Source organism: Chiloscyllium plagiosum, unplaced genomic scaffold, assembly GCF_037043375.1.
Source record: "Chiloscyllium plagiosum isolate Xiang-an unplaced genomic scaffold, Cpla_swu_hap1 HiC_scaffold_3, whole genome shotgun sequence".
Lineage (NCBI taxonomy): Eukaryota > Metazoa > Chordata > Chondrichthyes > Orectolobiformes > Hemiscylliidae > Chiloscyllium > Chiloscyllium plagiosum.
The window spans coordinates 113248410-113267766 of record NW_028270141.1 but is presented as its reverse complement, the minus strand read 5'-3'; the positions used below and the strand labels follow the sequence as shown (position 1 = coordinate 113267766).

The window sequence follows — 19357 nt, the reverse complement described above, 5'->3', positions numbered from 1 at the left end:
GCCTAAGGGAAAGACAACGGAACGAGAACATGCCGCAACCCAAAGGACTAGCCACACTACCATACATCAAGAGCATTTCCGAACTGACAGCCAGACTACTGCAACCACTAGGACTCATAACAGCACACAAACCAACAGCCACTCTCAGACAACAACTCACCAGAACGAAGTACCCGATACCCAGCATGAGCAAAACTAATGTAGTGTACAAAATACCATGCAAGGACTGCACAAAACACTACATAGGACAAACAGGGAGACAGCTAGCGATCCACATCAATGAACACCAACTAGCCACGAAACGACACGACCATCTATCCTTAGTAGCCACACACGCAGATGACAAGCAACATGAATTCGACTGGGAAAACATTACTATTATAGGACAAGCCAAACAGAGAACAGCCAGGGAATTCCTAGAGGCATGGCACTCATCCACAGATTCAATCAATAAGCACATCGACCTGGACCCAATATACCGGCCACTACAGTGGACAGCTGAAACTGACAACCGGAAGCGGCAGGGACAGGCCACTATAAATGCCGGAGGAAAGATCACAGAAGCGCTTCACAGGAGGCTCCCAAGCACTGAGGATGTCACCTAGACAGGGGACGAAACATCTGCAACACAAATTCCCAGCTCGGCGAGCAGAACCACAACAACTAGACATATCCTCAATCACCAGCCTTCAGAGCTGATCTCCAGTTGCATGTTGCCCACATTTGGATGAAATGCCAGAAGCAGAGAGGCAAATTGAATTCATTGTAAATGTGCTGTTTGAAGAAATGATGCTTTGGATCCACTGGCATCAGAGAATACACAATAGATAGGTACTGCGGCTTTTATAATTCAGAACATCATTACATTACATCAGTGAAGTTGGCTATGAGGGCCAGATCACATCATTAGAATAACTGATGGTTACCATTCAAACATGCATTATATGGAGGATATGGTCATGCCATGTGATCATGGTATGCAGGCAAACATAAAGAAACAAGAATTCAACAAAGCAAGAGATCATTTCATGCCAGTTTCACTTCAAAAGGCTTCACATCTTTGAAGCACTTGGTGCCAAAGTTTCCATCCTGGAAGTGCCAATTCAGGCAGGAGTATGCATCTGCAGCATATCCATCAGTGAACGCAGACCTACAATGGTACCAGTGCAAACAACTGTTGTTCAAATTGGACTGTGCTCCAACCTGCAGACTCACAAAAGACGTGAAAAGGTGACAGTGATGAAAAGCCAAAGAGAGAGCAGTATTTTGTCTGCAGTAAAGAAATCATTGAAACCTGTCATTGATTTAAACTTTAGTCGAGTGTGAACTTTATCAGGAAGTAACTGTGATTAGTGAAAGAAACAAAAATCTAGATTAACGTTATTTCAAATGAGACTTTCCCTGAACTCAAAACTGTGCCAATATTTTGCTTCAGTAGGGAGGCTGGATAACCTGAGATTGTTCTCCTCAAAACAGAAAATGTTAACTGGAAATGTAACTTTGTGAACTTGGGAAGAGTTTTGACAGAGTAAATAAGGAGAAATAGTATCTGCAGCAAGGACAGTCACTGACCAGATACAGGGTGAAGAGAAGGTTTTTTTTTTGTGCAGTGAATAATTATGATTCAGAATTCGCTGTCTGCCATAGCGACTGAAGCAGATTCAATGGTAACATCTGAAAGGAAACTGAACAAGGCCTTGAAAAGGAAAGAAATTGGATGCCTATGTGATAATAATAGGGTAGTGGGATAAATTGGGAAACTCGTTCAATAAGCTGCCATTGGCACAATGAGATAAATGGCTTTTTTCTATGCTTTACTCTCTCCTGATTTCATCCAAATGTTGTTGGTTATTGTTCATAATGACTATTTTTTTTCACATTCAGTCTCAGGAAGATATCAATTATGTGATTTATTGCATTACTATGGTGATTCAGTAACTCTGAAGATAAATTAATTAAGAAAGCAATTTGGTTGTAGAAAAATTAAGCTTTTATCCCTTGGAATTAGCTTTAATTAAATATAGAAAACCATCTTTTGATCAGCCCTGAGTAAGTTTTAAATCTGCTGCAACACTAGTAAAAAACTTTATAGTTTCATACATGGGCTTGGTAACTGGGCAGCCTTTCATCTTTTATTCATAGAATCCCTACAGTGTAGAAGCAGGTGATTTGAACCCTCGAGACCATACTGACCCTCCGAAGAGCATCCTACCCAGACTCACCCCAACCCTATCCCTGTAATGCTACATTTCCCATGGCAATTCCATCGAGGCTGCACATCTTTGGACTGTGGGAAGAAACCGGATCAGCCAGAGGAAACTCAAACAGACACAGAGAATGTACAAACTCCACACACACAGGCACTGTGAATTTGCAGTGTTAACCACTGAGCCACTGTGGTGTCCCAAACTAATGGAATGGAAACAGCACACACTCCACTGCTGGGTGGTCTCGAACCACCCACCTATTGCTTAACACACTGACCAGTTACACCACAGGGACTGTCAGAAGCTCCTGGTTCAAGCCATGTTGTACGATATGGGTAACTCATTTAAGCTGAGCCAGTGTAATACAGTCTGAAGAACTTTCTTTACTCAATGTTAAGTTCAGATGTCACCTAGATATTCACCAGGGTGAACGGATGGAGCAGGAGAGGTGTTACAGTCAGGAAAGCTGACCATACAGATTTCCCAAACACCGTTGAGTTTTAGTACCGGGTTTCCTTGGCCCACAGTTGACTGATTGACAGACCTGGCCTGTTGAACAGGAAACTTTCCAAAGAAGACCACAGCTTAAGTCAGATGAAGTTTTGTGATTTTGAGAATAGAGATACAAAGCGGGTTTGGAAGTAGCTTGAATGGTAAAGTATGGTGATGGGAGAGGTTAGCTTGATTATGGAAGCCTTCTGTTGGATACTTAGGGGGAGGTTTTGAAGGGAATCAGAGATTGATGTAGTGGGGACCAGAGTGAATGACTGAAAAGTCAGAAATTGAGAGTAGTGACGAGGGGTTATCAGCAGTCACAGTGGTTATGATCAATAAAAGGGTATATCAGGGAGGATTGTGGTGGGTTAGCTTGTTGGACCAAGAGGGCACATTCTTTACTTTCCTCACCTATAAAGGGTGTTGTAAAGATGTTTATATCTCAGGAATATAATTCTTTGCTTTCTGGGTTTACCATCTTTTTATTTCATTCAAATCCGATAAGTTATTCTTCAGAAGAGCTATTTGTTCATATTCGAGTAACCTGGCTGATACGGTAAAAAGTAAATTATTGTAAAAATAGAAACTCACAATGCCCACAAATTGACTGAAAATATATTTGTCACCTGTTCTTTATTCCACCTCTGTTAAAACCACTGAAACTGGTTTGAGATAGTTTGTGATTCATTTCAGCTTTCTAACATTTTAAACTTCTAATGCAATTAAATCCCCTCATTTAGGGTTGGCATTAATCTTCTTTGTCTGTACACTCAAGTGGATGTAAAGGCTCCTTGACACTATTTGAAATGTGACAACATTCTCCTGGTGGTTTAGTAAACACTCAACTAACTTTCCCCAGGATAGAATATCCAATCATTCGTCTCATGACTTGTGTTTAACTTCCCTCCAAATGTGACTGTCATATTTATCAACATTGAGGTCCCTTTCGGTCATGGCTGACCATGGGTAGCCTCCTCGTTGTTCTGGCTTTCTGCTTTCCTGAAGCAATGTCGCTTGTGACAAAAGAGACCAATACTGGAGTGACAGTCCCCATCGCAGAGGTGACATCTGTATGTGGTCATTGATCTACGAGAGCTGCTGCACTCCTTCCTGTGTGCCCGCTTGTCTGCTGCAGCACTCTTAGAGTCATAGAGTCAGAGAAGTGTACAGCATGGAAACAGACCCTTCGGTCCAACCTGTCCATGCCGACCAGATATCCCAACCCAATCTAGTCCCACCTGCCAGCATCTGGCCCATATCCCTCCAAACCCTTCCTAATCATATACCTATCCGAATGCCTTTTAAATGTTGCAATCGTACCAACCTCCACCACTTCTTCTGACAGTTTATTCCATACACGCACCACCCTCTGCGTGAAAAAATTCTCTTTTATATCTTTCCCCTCTCACCCTAAACCTATGCCATCTCATTCTGGACTCCACGATACCAGGGAAAAGACTTTGTCTATTTATCCTATCCATGCCCCTCATAATTTTGTAAACCTCTATAAGGTCACCCCTCAGCCTCCGACGCTCCGGGGAAAACAGCCCCAGCCTGTTCAGCCTCTCCCTATAGCTCAAATCCTCCAACCTTGGCAACATCCTTGTAAATCTTTTCTGAACCCTTTCAAGTTTTGCAACATCTTTCAGACAAGAAGGAGACTAGAATTGCACACAATATTCCAACAGTGACCTAACCAATGACCAGTATAGCCGCAACACGACCTCCCAACTCCTGTACTCAATACTCTGACCAATAAAGGAAAGCATACCAAAAGCCTTCTTCACTATCATATCTACATGTGACTCCGCATTCAAGGAGCTATGAACCTGCACTCCAAGCAACACTCCCTAGGACCTTACCATTAGGTGTATAAGTCCTGCTGAGATTTGCTTTCCCAAAATGTAGCACTTCGCATTTAGGTGAATTAAACTCCATCTGCCACTTCTCAGCCCATTGGCCCATCTGATCAAGATCATGTTGTAATCTGAGGTAACCCTCTTCGCTGTCCACTACACCTCCAATTTCAGTGTCATCTGCAAACTTACTAACTGTACCTCTTATGCTCGCATCCAAATCATTTATGTAAATGACAAAAAGTAGAAGACCCAGCACCAATCCTTGTGGCACTCCACTGGTCACAGGCCTCCAGTCTGAAAAACAACCCTTCACCACCACCCTCTTTGTTCTACCTTTGAGCCAGTTCTGTATCCAAATGGATAGTTCTCCCTGTATTCCGTGAGATCTAACCTTGCTAACCAGTCTCCCATGGGGAACCTTGTCGAACGCCTTACTGAAGTCCATATAGGTCACATCTACCATTCTGCCCTCATCAATCCTCTTTGTTAATTCTTCAAAAAACTCAATCAAATTTGTGAGACATGACTTCCTAAGCACAAAGCCATGCTGACTATCCCTAATCAGTTCTTGCCTTTCCAAATACATGTACATCCTGTCCCTCAGGATTCCCTCCAACAACCTGCCCACCCCCAACATCAGGGTCACTGGTTGATAGTTCCCTGGCTTGCCCTTACCACCCTTCTTAAACATGGCACCATGTTTGCCAATCTCCAGTCTTCCAGCACCTCACCTGTGTCTATCAATGATACAAATATCTCAGCAAGAGGCCCAGCAATTACTTCTCTAGCTTCCCACAGAGCTCTAGGGTACACCTGATCAGGTCCAGGGGAGTTATCTACCTTTATGCGTTTCGAGATATCCAGCACTTCCTCCTCTGTAATATGGACATTTTTCAAGGTGTCACCATCTATTTCCCTAGGTGTTGGTCCTGGGTGTTTCTTATCTTGTGTGGTCAGCTGCAAGCCTTTCCAGGACTCTGTAATGATAACAAGTGTCTTCATGTCCCTCATGCAGACATCCTTGTAGCACAGCTGGGACGCCCAGTGGATCTCTTCACAGATGCAAGCTCTCCATAGAGGATATCCTTTGGAATGCACCTATCCTCCATGCAGTGGACATGGCCCTGCCAGCATAGTCTCCGCTGCCTGAGCAGAGTGTACATGCTGGGAAGGCCAACGTGAGATGGGACCGCTGCTTAGGACACTCTGTTTTTCCAGAATATGCCCAGGATAAAGTGGATATTCCTCACTTGGAAGGTGTTCAGTCTTCTCTCCTGTCTGGCATATGTAGGCCACGTTTCACTGCCGTGTAGTCATGTGTTTGTGACACAGTTGTTGTAGGCTGACATTTTTGTCTTCACTGTCAGCTTGGGATTTGTCCATACTTGAGTCGTGAAGCGAACAAGAGTTGAGGCTGTTTTCCCGTTCCTCTTGCCGATCTGTGTGTCCAAGGAGAGGTTGTCAGTGATGGTAGAACCAAGGTATGTAAACTGATGGACAGACATTGAGTCCATAGTCAGCCATAGTGATGACCGGAGGTGCATCTGTGTTCTGTCCCAGGACACTCTTCTTCTTCAGACTGATAGTCAATCCAAAATCCTTGCAAGAATAAGAGAGGCAGCCTATCAGTAACTGGAGATCCTGCTGGGCGCGTGTTGCGTCATCATCATTGAACAGCATGTCCCTGCTGAGTGCCGCACATACTTTTCTTTCTCTAGTCACTGTCTGGCAATCTGACCCCAAAGTGTCATAGAACAAAGAATGTTACAGCACAGTACAGGCCCTTCAGTCCTCAATATTGCACCGACCTGTGGAACCAAACTGAAGCCCATCTAATCTACGTTATTCCATTCTCGTCCATATGCCTATCCAATGACCACTAAATGCCCTTAATGTTGGTGAGTCTACTAGTATTGCAGGCAGTGCTTTCCACACCCCTACTACTCCTTGAGAAAATAAACTACTTTTGACATCTGTCCTATGTCTAACACCCCTCAACTTAAAGCAATGCCTCCTTGTGCTAGCCATTGTCATGAGGAAAAAGGCTCTCACTGTCCAACCATGGGCGGCACAGTGGCACAATGCTTAGCACTGCTGCTTCACAGCACCAGAAACCTGGGTTCAATTTCTGTGTCAGGCAGCAGTCTGCATGGAGTTTGCACATTCTTCCCGTGTCTGCGTGGGTTACCTCCGGGTGCTCTGATTTCCTCCCACAATCCAAAAGAAAATGTGCGGATTAGGTGAATTGGCCATGCTAAACTGCCCGTAGTGTTAGGTGAAGGGGTAAATGTAAGGGGATGGATTGCTCTTCAGAGGGTCGGTGTGGACTTGTTGGACCGAAGGGCCTGTTTACACCATGTAAGTAATCTAATCTATCTAACCCTCTGATTATCTTATATGTCTCAAATAAGTCGCCTCTCAACCTTCTTCTCTCTAACGAAAACAGCCTCAAGCTCTCAGCCTTTCCTCATAAGACCTTCCTTCCATACCAGGCAACATCCTAGTAAATTTCCTCTGAACCCTTTCCAAAGCTTCCACATCCTTCCTATAATGCGGTGACCAGAACTGTCTGCAAAATTCCAAATGCGGCCACACCTGAGTTTTGTACACCTACAGCATGGTTCCAAAACTCAATCCCTCTGCTAATAAAAGCTAATACACCATATGCTTTCTTAACAACCCTATCAACCTGGGTGGCAACTTTCAAGGATCCATGTACCTGGACACTGAGACCTCTCTGCTCATCTGCACTAGTAAGTATCTTACCATTAGCCCAGTAATCTGCATTCCTGTTACTCTTTCCAAAGTGAATCACCCCCTCACACTTTTCTGTATTAAAATCCATTTGCCACCTCTCAGCCCAGCTCTGCAGCTTATCTATGTCACTCTGTAACCGACAACATCCTTCATCACTATCTACAACTCTTAACGACCTTAGTGTCATCTGCAAATTTACTAATCCATCCTTGTATGCCCTCATCTAGGTCATTTATAAAAATGACAAACAACAGTGGACCCAAAACAGATCCTTGCAGTGCCCCACTAGTAACTGAACTCCAGGATGAATATTTCCCATCAACCATCACCCTCTGCCTTCTTTCAGCTACCCTTCAGCTGATGATACACATGGCCAGCCTGAAATTATTGAACCACTAGCTGGGAGGGGGAGGAGGAACCTTAGAAAATGGTTTTTCGGATGATGTGGAGGCAAGCAACTCACTCACTGGCATTGTGAAACCTAAAGCATCAATATCTGATGGCTTGAATGAAGTGGAGTCAGATTATCAATAAGGAATCCTAGTGCAGCCCCTGTGTTGTGAATCCAGGGTGTGCATCTAGTGTGGGGAGTCCGAGTCCTGCTCTGGGAAATGACCTGATGTGAGGCAGAAACTGAAGTAAAAAGGTGCTGAAGATCATATGACTCATAGAGACCTGACAAACCTGGACTCCAACATGATGCTTTGCCACAGATCTGGATCTTTTGGAAAGTACAAATGCATAAAAGGCTGAGAATGTCCTCTTGAACAAATGTTGGTTAGCACACAGACATTTATCTTTACCAGATTGGGGTGCAAGAAAAGAATGCTGCCTCAGATGTGGACCCAAATGTTTCAGCCGCATGGTACAATTGAATCTGTTAACTGTACAAATACGTACCAAATGGTCGCTGTGCAATATGTCCAGTTATCAGAATCTCACATCTCAAGCAGTGACATATGTAATGGACCCTCCAGCAGCAGGTGGCGATGGTGCCACCGGTTCCGGTTGTCCGCTGTAGTGGCCGGTATATTGGGTCCAGGTCTATGTGTTTGTTGATGGAGTTTGTGGACCACAAATTCAACCCAAACTCTGGGTCAGATATGTGGATGACACCTTTGTAATCATTAAAAACACAGAAATAGAGAAAACACATGGGATCATCATCTCCACACTCACAGGAATCCGATTCACGAGAGAGGAAGAAAAGGACAACCAACTCCCATTCCTCGACATGAGGGTACAGAGAACACCAAACGGAGAATTAATCACTAAGGTACACAGGAAAGCCACACACACAGACCAAGTCCTGAACTATGAAAGCAACCACCCCAATACACACAAACGAACTTGCATCAAGACACTATTCAAAAGGGCCACAACACACTGCAGCACACCAGAACTGCAAAAAGAGGAAAAGGAACACCTATACAAGGTATTCGCCAAAAATGGATATCCTCGCAATTTCATCAACAGATGCCTAAGGGAAAGACAACAGAACAAGGACATGCCGCAACCCAGAGGACTAGCCACACTACCATACATCAAGAACATCTCTGAAATGACAGCCAGACTACTGCGACCACTAGGACTCATAACAGCACACAAACCAACAGCCACTTTCAGACAACAACTCACCAGAACGAAGGACCCGATACCCAGCATGAGCAAAACTAATGTAGTGTACAAAATACCATGCAAGGACTGCACAAAACACTATATAGGACAAACAGGAAGACAGCTAACGATCCGCATCCACGAACATCAACTAGCCACGAAACGACACGACCAGCTATCCCTAGCAGCCACACACGCAGACGACAAACAACATGAATTTGACTGGGACAACACTACCATTATAGGGCAAGCAAAACAAAGAACAGCCAGGGAATTCCTAGAAGCATGGCACTCATCCACAAACTCCATCAACAAACACATAGACCTGGACCCAATATACCGGCCACTACAGCGGACAGCTGAAACTGACAACCGGAAGTGGCAGGGACAGGCCACTATAAATGCCGGAGGAAACACCACAGAAGCGCTTCACAGGAGGCTCCCAAGCACTGAGGATGTCACCTAGACAGGGGACGAAACGTTTGCAACAAAAACTTCCAGCTCGGCGAACAGAACCACAGCATGGTCTCTGAAGGAAATGGTTTCTTTGGAGAAAGAAAAATTTTAGCGTGATGGGGAGAGTGGATGGATCACACTGATAAAGGATTTCCTCAAACAGATGTAAACCACAGACTTATTTCATGTCAATACTGTGTTTCCTTGTTTAATCTTAAGTTTCCTTCATGTTTATCAATGCCAGATGCCAGTGCAGTAAAAATTCCTTGCCTCATGATCTTTGGACCATCTGTGTGTACAAATCTTGTGTTGTAGTTAAATTCCCCATGTTCGCCAACTGTTTTAGGTCTCAGACACATTGCCTTTCCTCTTTAAAAGAAAAGGAGCATCATATCAATATTAGTGTAAAGAGAAAAAAAGACATTGAATATAGCTCTGGTGGTTTACAATATTTTTCCAGCTAGGAGAGGCAAAGTGCATGAATCCTTTATGAAGAAAGCCTTTAAAGAGAAAAAGAACTCTCCAAGTTCTCTTGGTTGTATTTTTCTTCATGTATGTGAAGGACATCAGAACGAAGACACATGTGAATGATGGTGGCTTATAATTGCATGAAGCCAGGTAACATTTCTAATTTATTTTTTTCTCATTTCTCTGTTGCTTACAGGAATATTAGACAGGTGTCACCCTGAGTCTGTAGATTAGCTATCAATCCTTGTTGACATGTATAAACATGGCAAGCTTCCAAACTAACTGTATTAACTGCTCTGAGTTCCCCTTTTGGTTTTTCTGAGTGTCCCTTCTGCTTAAGGTTGAATGTTAATTGAACTAGTAATCAAGTGCATCAGCATTCAATGGATTCAGCTTCAGAGCTATGCAAACAAGTAGATTAATATTCAAATGGTGTTTGTTGAAGACAAATGTTACTGGAATGGTAATGGCATAATTATAAATTAGGTGAGTTAACTGCTTAGTTACAGGAGGCAGTGATGAAATATAAATTACAATGCATTTTGCATTTTATTGGTGGTTTGCAATTTCTTGAGTTATATGTGATGCAAATTTCTTAAAACGTCTTTCTCTTTAAAGAGTAACTTCGGAAAGGTTGTGAATAGCTTTTGACAAAAATAATTCAAAATTTGAAATTTACTAGCTTTGAGAAGGAAAAGGAAGAAGATATATTCTTGGAGGGACATTTCTTGATGACCAGCTAAATATTTATTTAAATACCAGCAACAATATTATTTTTGAAAATCAGAATTCCTCATTTATTTTTTTGAGGATGGTCCGATAATCGTGAGATAAATTACAGATGAAGGAGATCCACGAGTATTTAAATTAATTCATTTAGTGGAATTCTTCAGTGCCTTCCTCTTTGCAGCATTCAACTGCTTCTTAGATGTTTCCAGTATTTTTCATCCATTACCTTGCACAGCAGCACATTGATCATTTTGGGGTTTTTTTTCCGCATTGGAATTTTCAAGGAGAAAAGGGCCTCAAACTGGTGTCAGACGCCTTACAGCAACTATAGCTAGCTGGAGATCCAGGCTCTATATTGAAAGGATGTAATTTGGTATTAGAAGTGGCCAGCTTCTTTTTGGTGGCAGGCCCCGTTTTAATATACAAATCCTATGATGAAAACAGCACCCGATTTCCATTGTGCAATGGAATGGTTTGAAGTCACTGATGCAGATCCACTTTGGAGCCAATCCTGAAGTAATGCCAGTCACTTATTTTTCAGAAATTCCTGCTTTGACTTGATCAAAACCACATTCTCACTGTGCACTCCCCTCTCCAAAGCTCACTTTATTTGCAGTCAACAAAGCCTTTTACTGTACTTATTGGCCTTAACCGAGCGAGATGAACAAGCAGGCTTTTTTGTCACTGAACCACTTGCTGGTCCTCAGCTCAGTCACTGTTTTACTGATTGGTTGTCAAAAATCACAGTTAATTATTTTGTGTATGGATAAACCACCTGATATCTATCTTAAATTTGTCTAGCTGTTCACTGGTTTGAGTCTATAAACTCCTGCCTTCCTAAACAGGATCCCAAAGCAGGGCAGAGCTAACATGAGAGATGCTAGAAATAAAAACAGAAAATGCTGGAAAGACTCAGGTAGCTTCTCTGTAGACAAAGACAACTAAGCTAACTGTTCAAGTTTGATGACCATTAACAATGTTTCTTTCTCTACACACAACCTGCTGCAATTTTTACAGCCTTTTCTGTTGTTCCCTCTGATTTCCAGCATTCACAATATTCTGCTTCTCGATGAAGGCAAAATGGAATGTTTTTGATGCCTCATTTGCTGGCCGCTGAGATGACAAAAGACCTGTACTCTGTCTTTCAGGAAAAGCTGCCAAATAGGGCAGTGGCAAGACCACTAGTGTGCTTTCCTCTAGAATCAAAACCCTGGCAGGGCTGAAGAGGGCATTGGATGATTATTTAGAAAGATACAGTGTGCAAGGCTATGGGGGAGAAAGTAGGAGATTGGCACTGGCAGGGACAATGGCACAAATGGCCCTCTTCTGCATCATAACAATTCTAAAATTCTGTGATATTCTTGGTACTTTGAATTCTGGTCGTCTGGTCCTTTGTGCTCAGCAGTGCCACCAGGGAGGCAGTGGTTGCTGCAGGAAGTACACTTGTTGACGTACAAGGTTTGTTGAGTGAACCAGTCCACAGTTCAGTAATTTACAAGGTGGGAGTCACAGGGAAAGAGGCGTGTAGAGGGGTCAGCAGCAAAGGTGAGGAATGGCTCCCAATGCCATCCTGTTCCCGATGTCCAGGTCCTCTATCAGGTAAAGCATTCTTTGGAAAACACAGAAATGGCTGAAGAAACTTGACAATGCTGGAGAAACTCAGCAGATCCCGCAGCATCTGTGGAGAGAAAATTGGAGTTAAGGTTCTGAGTCCAGCATGATGCTTCTTCAGACTGACTGAGGTGAGTTAAAGGAGAAGTTGTATACAATGAGCTCAGCCAGGTGAAAGAGACTAGATAGAGTTAAACAGCATCGGAACAGACCCTTCGGTCCAACCAGTCCATGCTGAACATCCCAAACTAAACTAGTCCCATCTACCTACCCATTTCCCTCCAAGCCTTTCTATTCATGTACTCACCAAATGTCTTTTACAAGTTATAATTGTGCACACATCCACCACTTCCTCAGAAAGTTCATTCCACATGTGAACTACCCTCTGTGCAAAGAATTCACCCCTCAGGTCTTTTTAAAATCTTTCTCCCCCATCCTAGGGAAAAGACACTACCATTAACCCTATCTAGATGGAGAGTTTGAAGGCCTCTTTTCAAGGAAAAAGTGAAGACACTTCAGACCATCCTGATGGGGAATGAATGTGTCGAGGAACTGCGTGGTGAAAAGGGGGCAGGTATGGTGGGAAAGTTGAAAATTGTGGAACTGACATAAAGCATCAGATGCATCACAAATGTAAGTGTGGAGAGACTGAAAAAGGGGGGAAAAAATAGAGTCAAGATAGAAAGAAATAAGTTTACTGGGATAGGAACTGCCTCAAACAATGGGACTGCCATAGACAATCCTGTCTGTGGATGTTGGGAAGAAGGTAGAAGCAAGCTGAAGTCAGTGAATGTCTTGAATGTTCAATGGTTTGGTATGGTTCAGCAGCAGAAAGGAAGAAGTGACTGCAAGTTAACACTCATCCTCTGTCAGTTAGATGTCAGCATGATGATAACAGCAGCCTCCTTATCAACAAGTTTGATCATTAAGTCAGGTTGGGCCTGAGAGAGAGTGGAATACAGCGAGCACAGAGGGAGATACGTTACAGTGGGAAAAGGGAGCAGAGAAATTAAGGGAGCTGCTGTCACTTTAGCAGTTATCAATGGAGATAATTTGCAAATTGAAAGTCAGATATGGGGTCCAAATGGAGGGCCATATTGGAGAAAGAATCTGTGTGGCAGGGGGAGGGTGCTGTCCAAAGAAATGGACATGGAGATAAAGATAATGGAAGAACACTTTAGCATCATGTCATGCCCAAAATTTATTGAAATGAGGATGTAAAGGGATAAAGTTAACTCCTTTGCTTAAGTGCACAATGTGACATCAGAGAGGGGAAGGTCAGAGGATATATTGAATTATAATCCTCAGCTTCATTGTTCTACTTTAACCCCATAACCCTTGATTCCCTTACTGATTAGAAGCTGTTTTATCTTGCCTTGAATATATTTAATGACACAGCCTCAACAGCCCACTACAGTAAAGAATTCCACAGATTCACCACCCTCTTACAGAAAGAATTCCTTCATATTTCTGTCTTAAACATGTGGAAGAAACTATAGTTTATGGAGACCACAATCCTATGATTTTCATGGAATGATTTTGGGACAGGAACTTAATAATGTTTTGATGGAGCTTAATTCCCAACCATATAACGTTAAAGCTTGTTCATGTGCCTATAAAAGGAAATGCTGTAGCAGACACTTTAACAAGGGTACATTTGAAGGACATATAATTCTGCAAAGATAGTTGACTAACAAGAATATTGGACAGAATATTTTTTAAAAAATGGTGTGGGGGGGGGGAGGAGTTACAGTACAAGTGAAAGTTAGTCAAAAATATTAAAACAGAGGGTAAAATTTCTCCAGATATTTGAAAAGGGTTAACAAATTAAATGTTGGTCCTCTAGAAATTGAACAGATACCGTGTGTCAGTCTTCACTAGAGACGATGCAAGTAGTATCCTGGAATGAGGTGTCCCACACAGAGGCAACTTATTTGTTTTAAAGGGTGAGGCAGACATCTTTGAGTTTATTAGTAATAAATCTTGTTTTTTTATTATGGTGTAACTAGCCAACATTATTCTGATTCGCCATGAAGATATCACAAAGATATGGCATATATTCTGTAATTCTGGAGTGGACTGTAGATTATAAAAGTAAAATTAATTTAACCTGTCATTTGACCCAATTTCCAAAGGACAATTTAGAAAGTGTAGTGCTAAAACTTTCTAAAATGTTTCACATATTTATTCAACTATCATCCTTATCCATGGAGGAGAAAGACAACTGAGCTCTGAATAAAGGAATAATGCCAATTTAATTTCAATGGATAACTTTCATTCTGACCTTCACAACCATAGCTTTCATGCCATTCAATTGGACTGTATCCAAAGGAGAAATGATGGTCCTCGCTGACTTTATCTTCACATTAAGATTATGAAAAGTAAATTGCAAATATTATGTGAAGGGAATACATTTATTGGGTATTTTAGAGAAGATATACAACTTGAAAAGGTAGAAGACTCCTGTGGTTGTACTTTATCCAGCTTACAAATCACCACCAAAAAAGTAGCACAACCTATATCTCTGTAGTGGCCTATTAATGTGGGGAACTGAGACGTGTAAGATAGCCTTTTGAACCTTACAGGTGGGTTTATTAGGCTCTGATTTTGTCAGACATTTTTTTTAGTAGGAGTGCACAACAAAGATGAGGAGTCCACATATTCCATCAGTCCCCCTGATGCACAGCAAACACAATATTTAAAATAAATAAGAGGTACAATTGAGCCAATTGACCCATATAACATGCTATAACACATTTGATATTGGCAGATGAATAGGATGAGCATTTCTCTATTTTTCAGCAGGTTGTTTAAAAGGAAGAGAGACTCATTATTTGGAGAATGCACAGATCTAGAGATAGCCCACATCCAAACTGAGCAAGACCTAGACAACTTTCAGTCTTGCATTGACAAGTGGCATAAAACATTCACACCACACAAGTGCCAGACAATCTGACAATCTCCAACAAGAGAGAATCTACTTATCGTCTTTTGACATTAACTGGCTTTACCACCACTAGATTCTTCCCTCTCAATATCCTCGAGGTCACCTTTTACCAGAAACTGATCTGAACTGGCCACATGAACACAGTGGCTATGACAGCAGGTCAGAGGATAGGAAAGTAACACACATAGAACATTGCAGCGCAATACAAGACAAAAGTCAGAAATGTGCTAAAAATACTCTCCACTTCTATGGATGAGTGAAGCTTGACACCATCCAGGACACCACATTTACTCCTTCCACTGCTGATCTACAGTAACATTAGTGTGTATCATCTGCAAGATACACTGTGGAAATTCACCAAGCCTCCTTAGACAATACCTTCCAAACCCATGATCACGATATTGAGAAGTACAGGACAGCAATTACATGGGAACCTCACCATCTGCAAGTTCCTCTCCAAGCCACTCACCATTCTGACTTGGAAATATATCATTGTTCCTTCAGTGTCATAGGTCAGAATTCTGGAACTCCCTTCCTAACAGCATTATGGAGGCTCTTACACTCCAAGGATTTCGGAGGTCAAAAACAGCAACTAACTACCAACGTCTTAAGGACAATTAGGCATGGGCAATAAATGCTGGCTGAGCCAGCTAAATCCATATTCCGTGAATGAATGACAATAAGAAAACATGGCTCTAGATTACAGCATTCATATTGAAAATATATGTCGTCAAAGCAACTCAGACTCCCATGAGTGTCCTGTGGACAGGCAGTGCATATTAGCTTAGTGCTAACAAAAGCTGTATGCTTCTTGTTCTGGCTGGGACTGATTCTTGGCCTGCCTCTTTGTCCGACTCATGGTGGAGATTGTGGTGCTATGAGTCAGACATGCCATCGGTCAGAGGATTGAGGATGAAAGAATTTATCCCATGAGAGTTAAACCCATGTTCAAAAAGTTACAAATCCACCTTTTCTTTATTTGCTGCCTGGCACAGTCTCAACCCAATGGACCCGTGAAGGTGCAATGTCAGGAGCTGCAGAGAGGGGAGGTGCAAGGTGTAGATAGCAGTTAATCAGGGCTGCTACTGTCAACCTTCCTGCTGTTAAAATTGCATATTTCAGGTCAGAAGATTAACAGGCTTGATGAAGACATAGCTTAAAGTTAATCAACTGTCAACACCCACTGTCCAGGTTCACACATGAATTAAGGGCATACATGTGATGTACCTGGCATGTGACCAGTGTTGGAACCATAGCAGCCAATATATTTTGAGGATGAGAGAAGGGAAAAAATTTGGCAATAATGTCAACGTTTACTTGTACAAAACCTTTAATGCGATGAAATGGATCATGGTGTTTCACAGGAGTGTATTAAACACAATGATGCTGAACCTTACACTAATAATATCATACTAATTCTTCAGTTATATTTGACAGCAGATACCATTAAGGAAGCTGATATCATCATCATGGAAAGTGACCAAATGCAAGTCTCAATCTTATTGAACCCTGTCTTCTTGCAGCATTATATAGTGAGGGATCTATGTTGCATGGCACTGCAATTGTTTTGATTGAGCCCAGATGCACAAGTGCCTATAATTATAATGTGAGTATGTAAATAGCAGAAGCTGTAATAAAACTTCATTAAATTTTACAGTATTACATGACCTACATCTCATATTTATGTTACATACTCTAATGTAAATATCATGTGTTACTATTATTTCATGGTGACAATAAGCATCAGTAACTGATTGTAAAGGATTCCTCACAGAAGATTACACAGAATCATGAGGCATTCAGATGACAAAATGCTGTAGGTTTACAGGAGCACCGATCTCCAACTTACATAACCAGAAAGCAGACCTTACAACTTTTCTACTTAAAATTCAAGACTTACCAAACTAGAAGCACCTGTATCTCTTCTACAAAAATTAAAAATGAAACAAAGAATTAACCAGTTTCCTGGCATATTAAGTTAAGATAGAACAATAAAAAAAGCTTATGGGTTTAAAAGAAAAATTTGCAATAAAATGTGTCCTTCAGGCTTAAAACTAATATTAGCAGTCAAAAAATACTGTCAGTTTAAATATAGAGCCATCCTGCTTAAACAAAAAATGCATTTTAAGGAATGCAGAAGTAATTTTTTAACCCTCAGAAGCTAACCTAAGTGCAGTGGTCAGATGGTTTCACCATTTTAAATCTTCAAAACGACACCAAAGCTGTTGTGACAGCATCACTCTTTATTTGGCGAGAAGTCACTTTAGGGGCTGAAACCTGTTACTAATGGCCTTTATCTCTTAAAGGCACAGAGTCATACCTAGTAGGATTTCCCAAAATCACTGCAACAATGAAAAAAATTGAAATAGTTGCAAAAGAAGAAAATTTACATGGGCAGAACAGTGAGTTATGTAAAAGAAAGGATCAAACAAGCCCTGCGCTCTATTCCAATAAAACCAAAAAAACACACTTTTGACAGGAAATAGAAGGCAAGTATTTGAATTTAGATTAGACAGCAGGTGACATCTTCACCAAATTATAGCTATTTAAGCAAGCATATTTTATGTACGGTTCCATCAATAAATGATGTAGAAAAGAGATCTCTTAAAATATTACTTGTTATTCACATTATAAATACATCAAATTTTTAAGTCTAGGTCTAATTTTAAATCATTAAAGAGGATGATAAGAAAGATCCATAGAGGATTTGGAGTGCATTTAAGAACCAGTTCAAGGTATGAATCAATATCTGAATTAACAGACTCTAACTTACGTCACATAGAAGGAATTCCCATGAGTCTATGAACAACCTTGTCACCAGATAATGCAGCGCTAAGCTGGATGCCAGAATGAAGCCGTATTTGCACACTAACATCAGTAATATGCTTTGGGGCAGACAGCACTGTTGCTGCAGTCACCAATGTGTACTAAACCAGCAAAATTTGTCACAGATGCAGTTTGTTGCACCCAACCAGAAGTTATCCAGCTTTTCTTCACATCTACAAAGCATGTGGCACCAAAGAACCTTTGACACACGTGCAGAAATTCTAGTTTCAAAGGATAAACCAGATCCTGGAACAAGGTTAACCAATAAGATGGTACAACACCACTGTACTGGTGGCGCAGAAAGTCATCCAATTGATTGGAAATGTATCAATAAAGTGAACAACCAACAAAGTGAAAAGATGACCAAGCCTTGTATGTTAAAACTGAAAGGACTGTGGATTCTGTAGTTGCTGGAAAAGCTCAGCAGGTCCCGCAACATCTGTGAAGAGAAAGCAGAGTTAATGTTTCAGGTACAGTGACCCTTCCTCAAAACCCTTCTGAGGAAGGGTCAGCAGACCTGAAACATTAAACCTTCGATATTGTCAGCCTCATAGATCATGTCCACAGTATAAGATGAGGATAAGGTTGAATGACCATCAAAATATTATGTCCTCAAAGGGCAGTTGACCTGCTGTGAAAACCAAAAGTGCTACAGGATCTAGTGCCATATGACCACAAAGCATTCTAAAAGACATAAGCCAACAAGTAGTGCTCAATGGTACAACCTACAGAATACTGTCATACAGTGTAGAAACAATCATCAATCTCCTGTAGTGGCATTTTCATAGCAGTCCCAATCTGCAAGTTTACCTTGAATTCCCAAAATATAAACCTGATAGATACAAATTATCCAGCAGCGACACAGATCTCAGTGTTGTAACCATTCATAGGATTCAAAACACACCCATAACAGAGAGAATGAAACAGCCATAGGGCATTTGCCTCAAAGACACAGGAGATTGAACCAGAAACATGATCAGTGAGCAGGTAGAGAACTTTGAGAGTGTGTGAAAACCATTTGCAAATACTCAGATACCAGATATCAGCAATAGTTTCTAAGATACACAATGAGCCCAAGTTACGTGAAGTTATACCTGATCGTGGGGCTACAACGCAAAAGAACAGAAATCTAATCTGACCAAAGTATGACACACCAGTAATGCACATAAAAAGTAAGGAAGAAAACTCTAACAATGATGGTTCTCTGATGATGCTGAGCGCAAGCAACTAGTAGCAAGTCAACCAAGTTGTCAGCCACGAGCAACCAAAGAGTAACATGTTCCTCTCCTGATTGGTACAGTACAACCTTGGTTATCCGAACATCATTTATCCGAATTTCGGATTATCCAAACAAGATCTCAAGGTCGGGTAAAATGGTATTAGGA

General features: G+C 41.5%; 1 protein-coding gene across 1 annotated transcript in view; it reads right to left on the bottom strand.

The window, feature by feature from the left end:
• Positions 1 to 5874: 5874 nt before the first annotated feature.
• The window catches only part of LOC148150645 (uncharacterized), a 52217-nt gene continuing 38734 nt past the window's right edge, over positions 5875 to 19357 (bottom strand). Inside the window, exon 3 of the mRNA XM_087976675.1 lies at positions 5875 to 6051. Coding sequence (XP_087832801.1) covers positions 5875 to 6051 — 177 coding nt within the window. The remainder of the gene's footprint in view (positions 6052 to 19357) is intronic.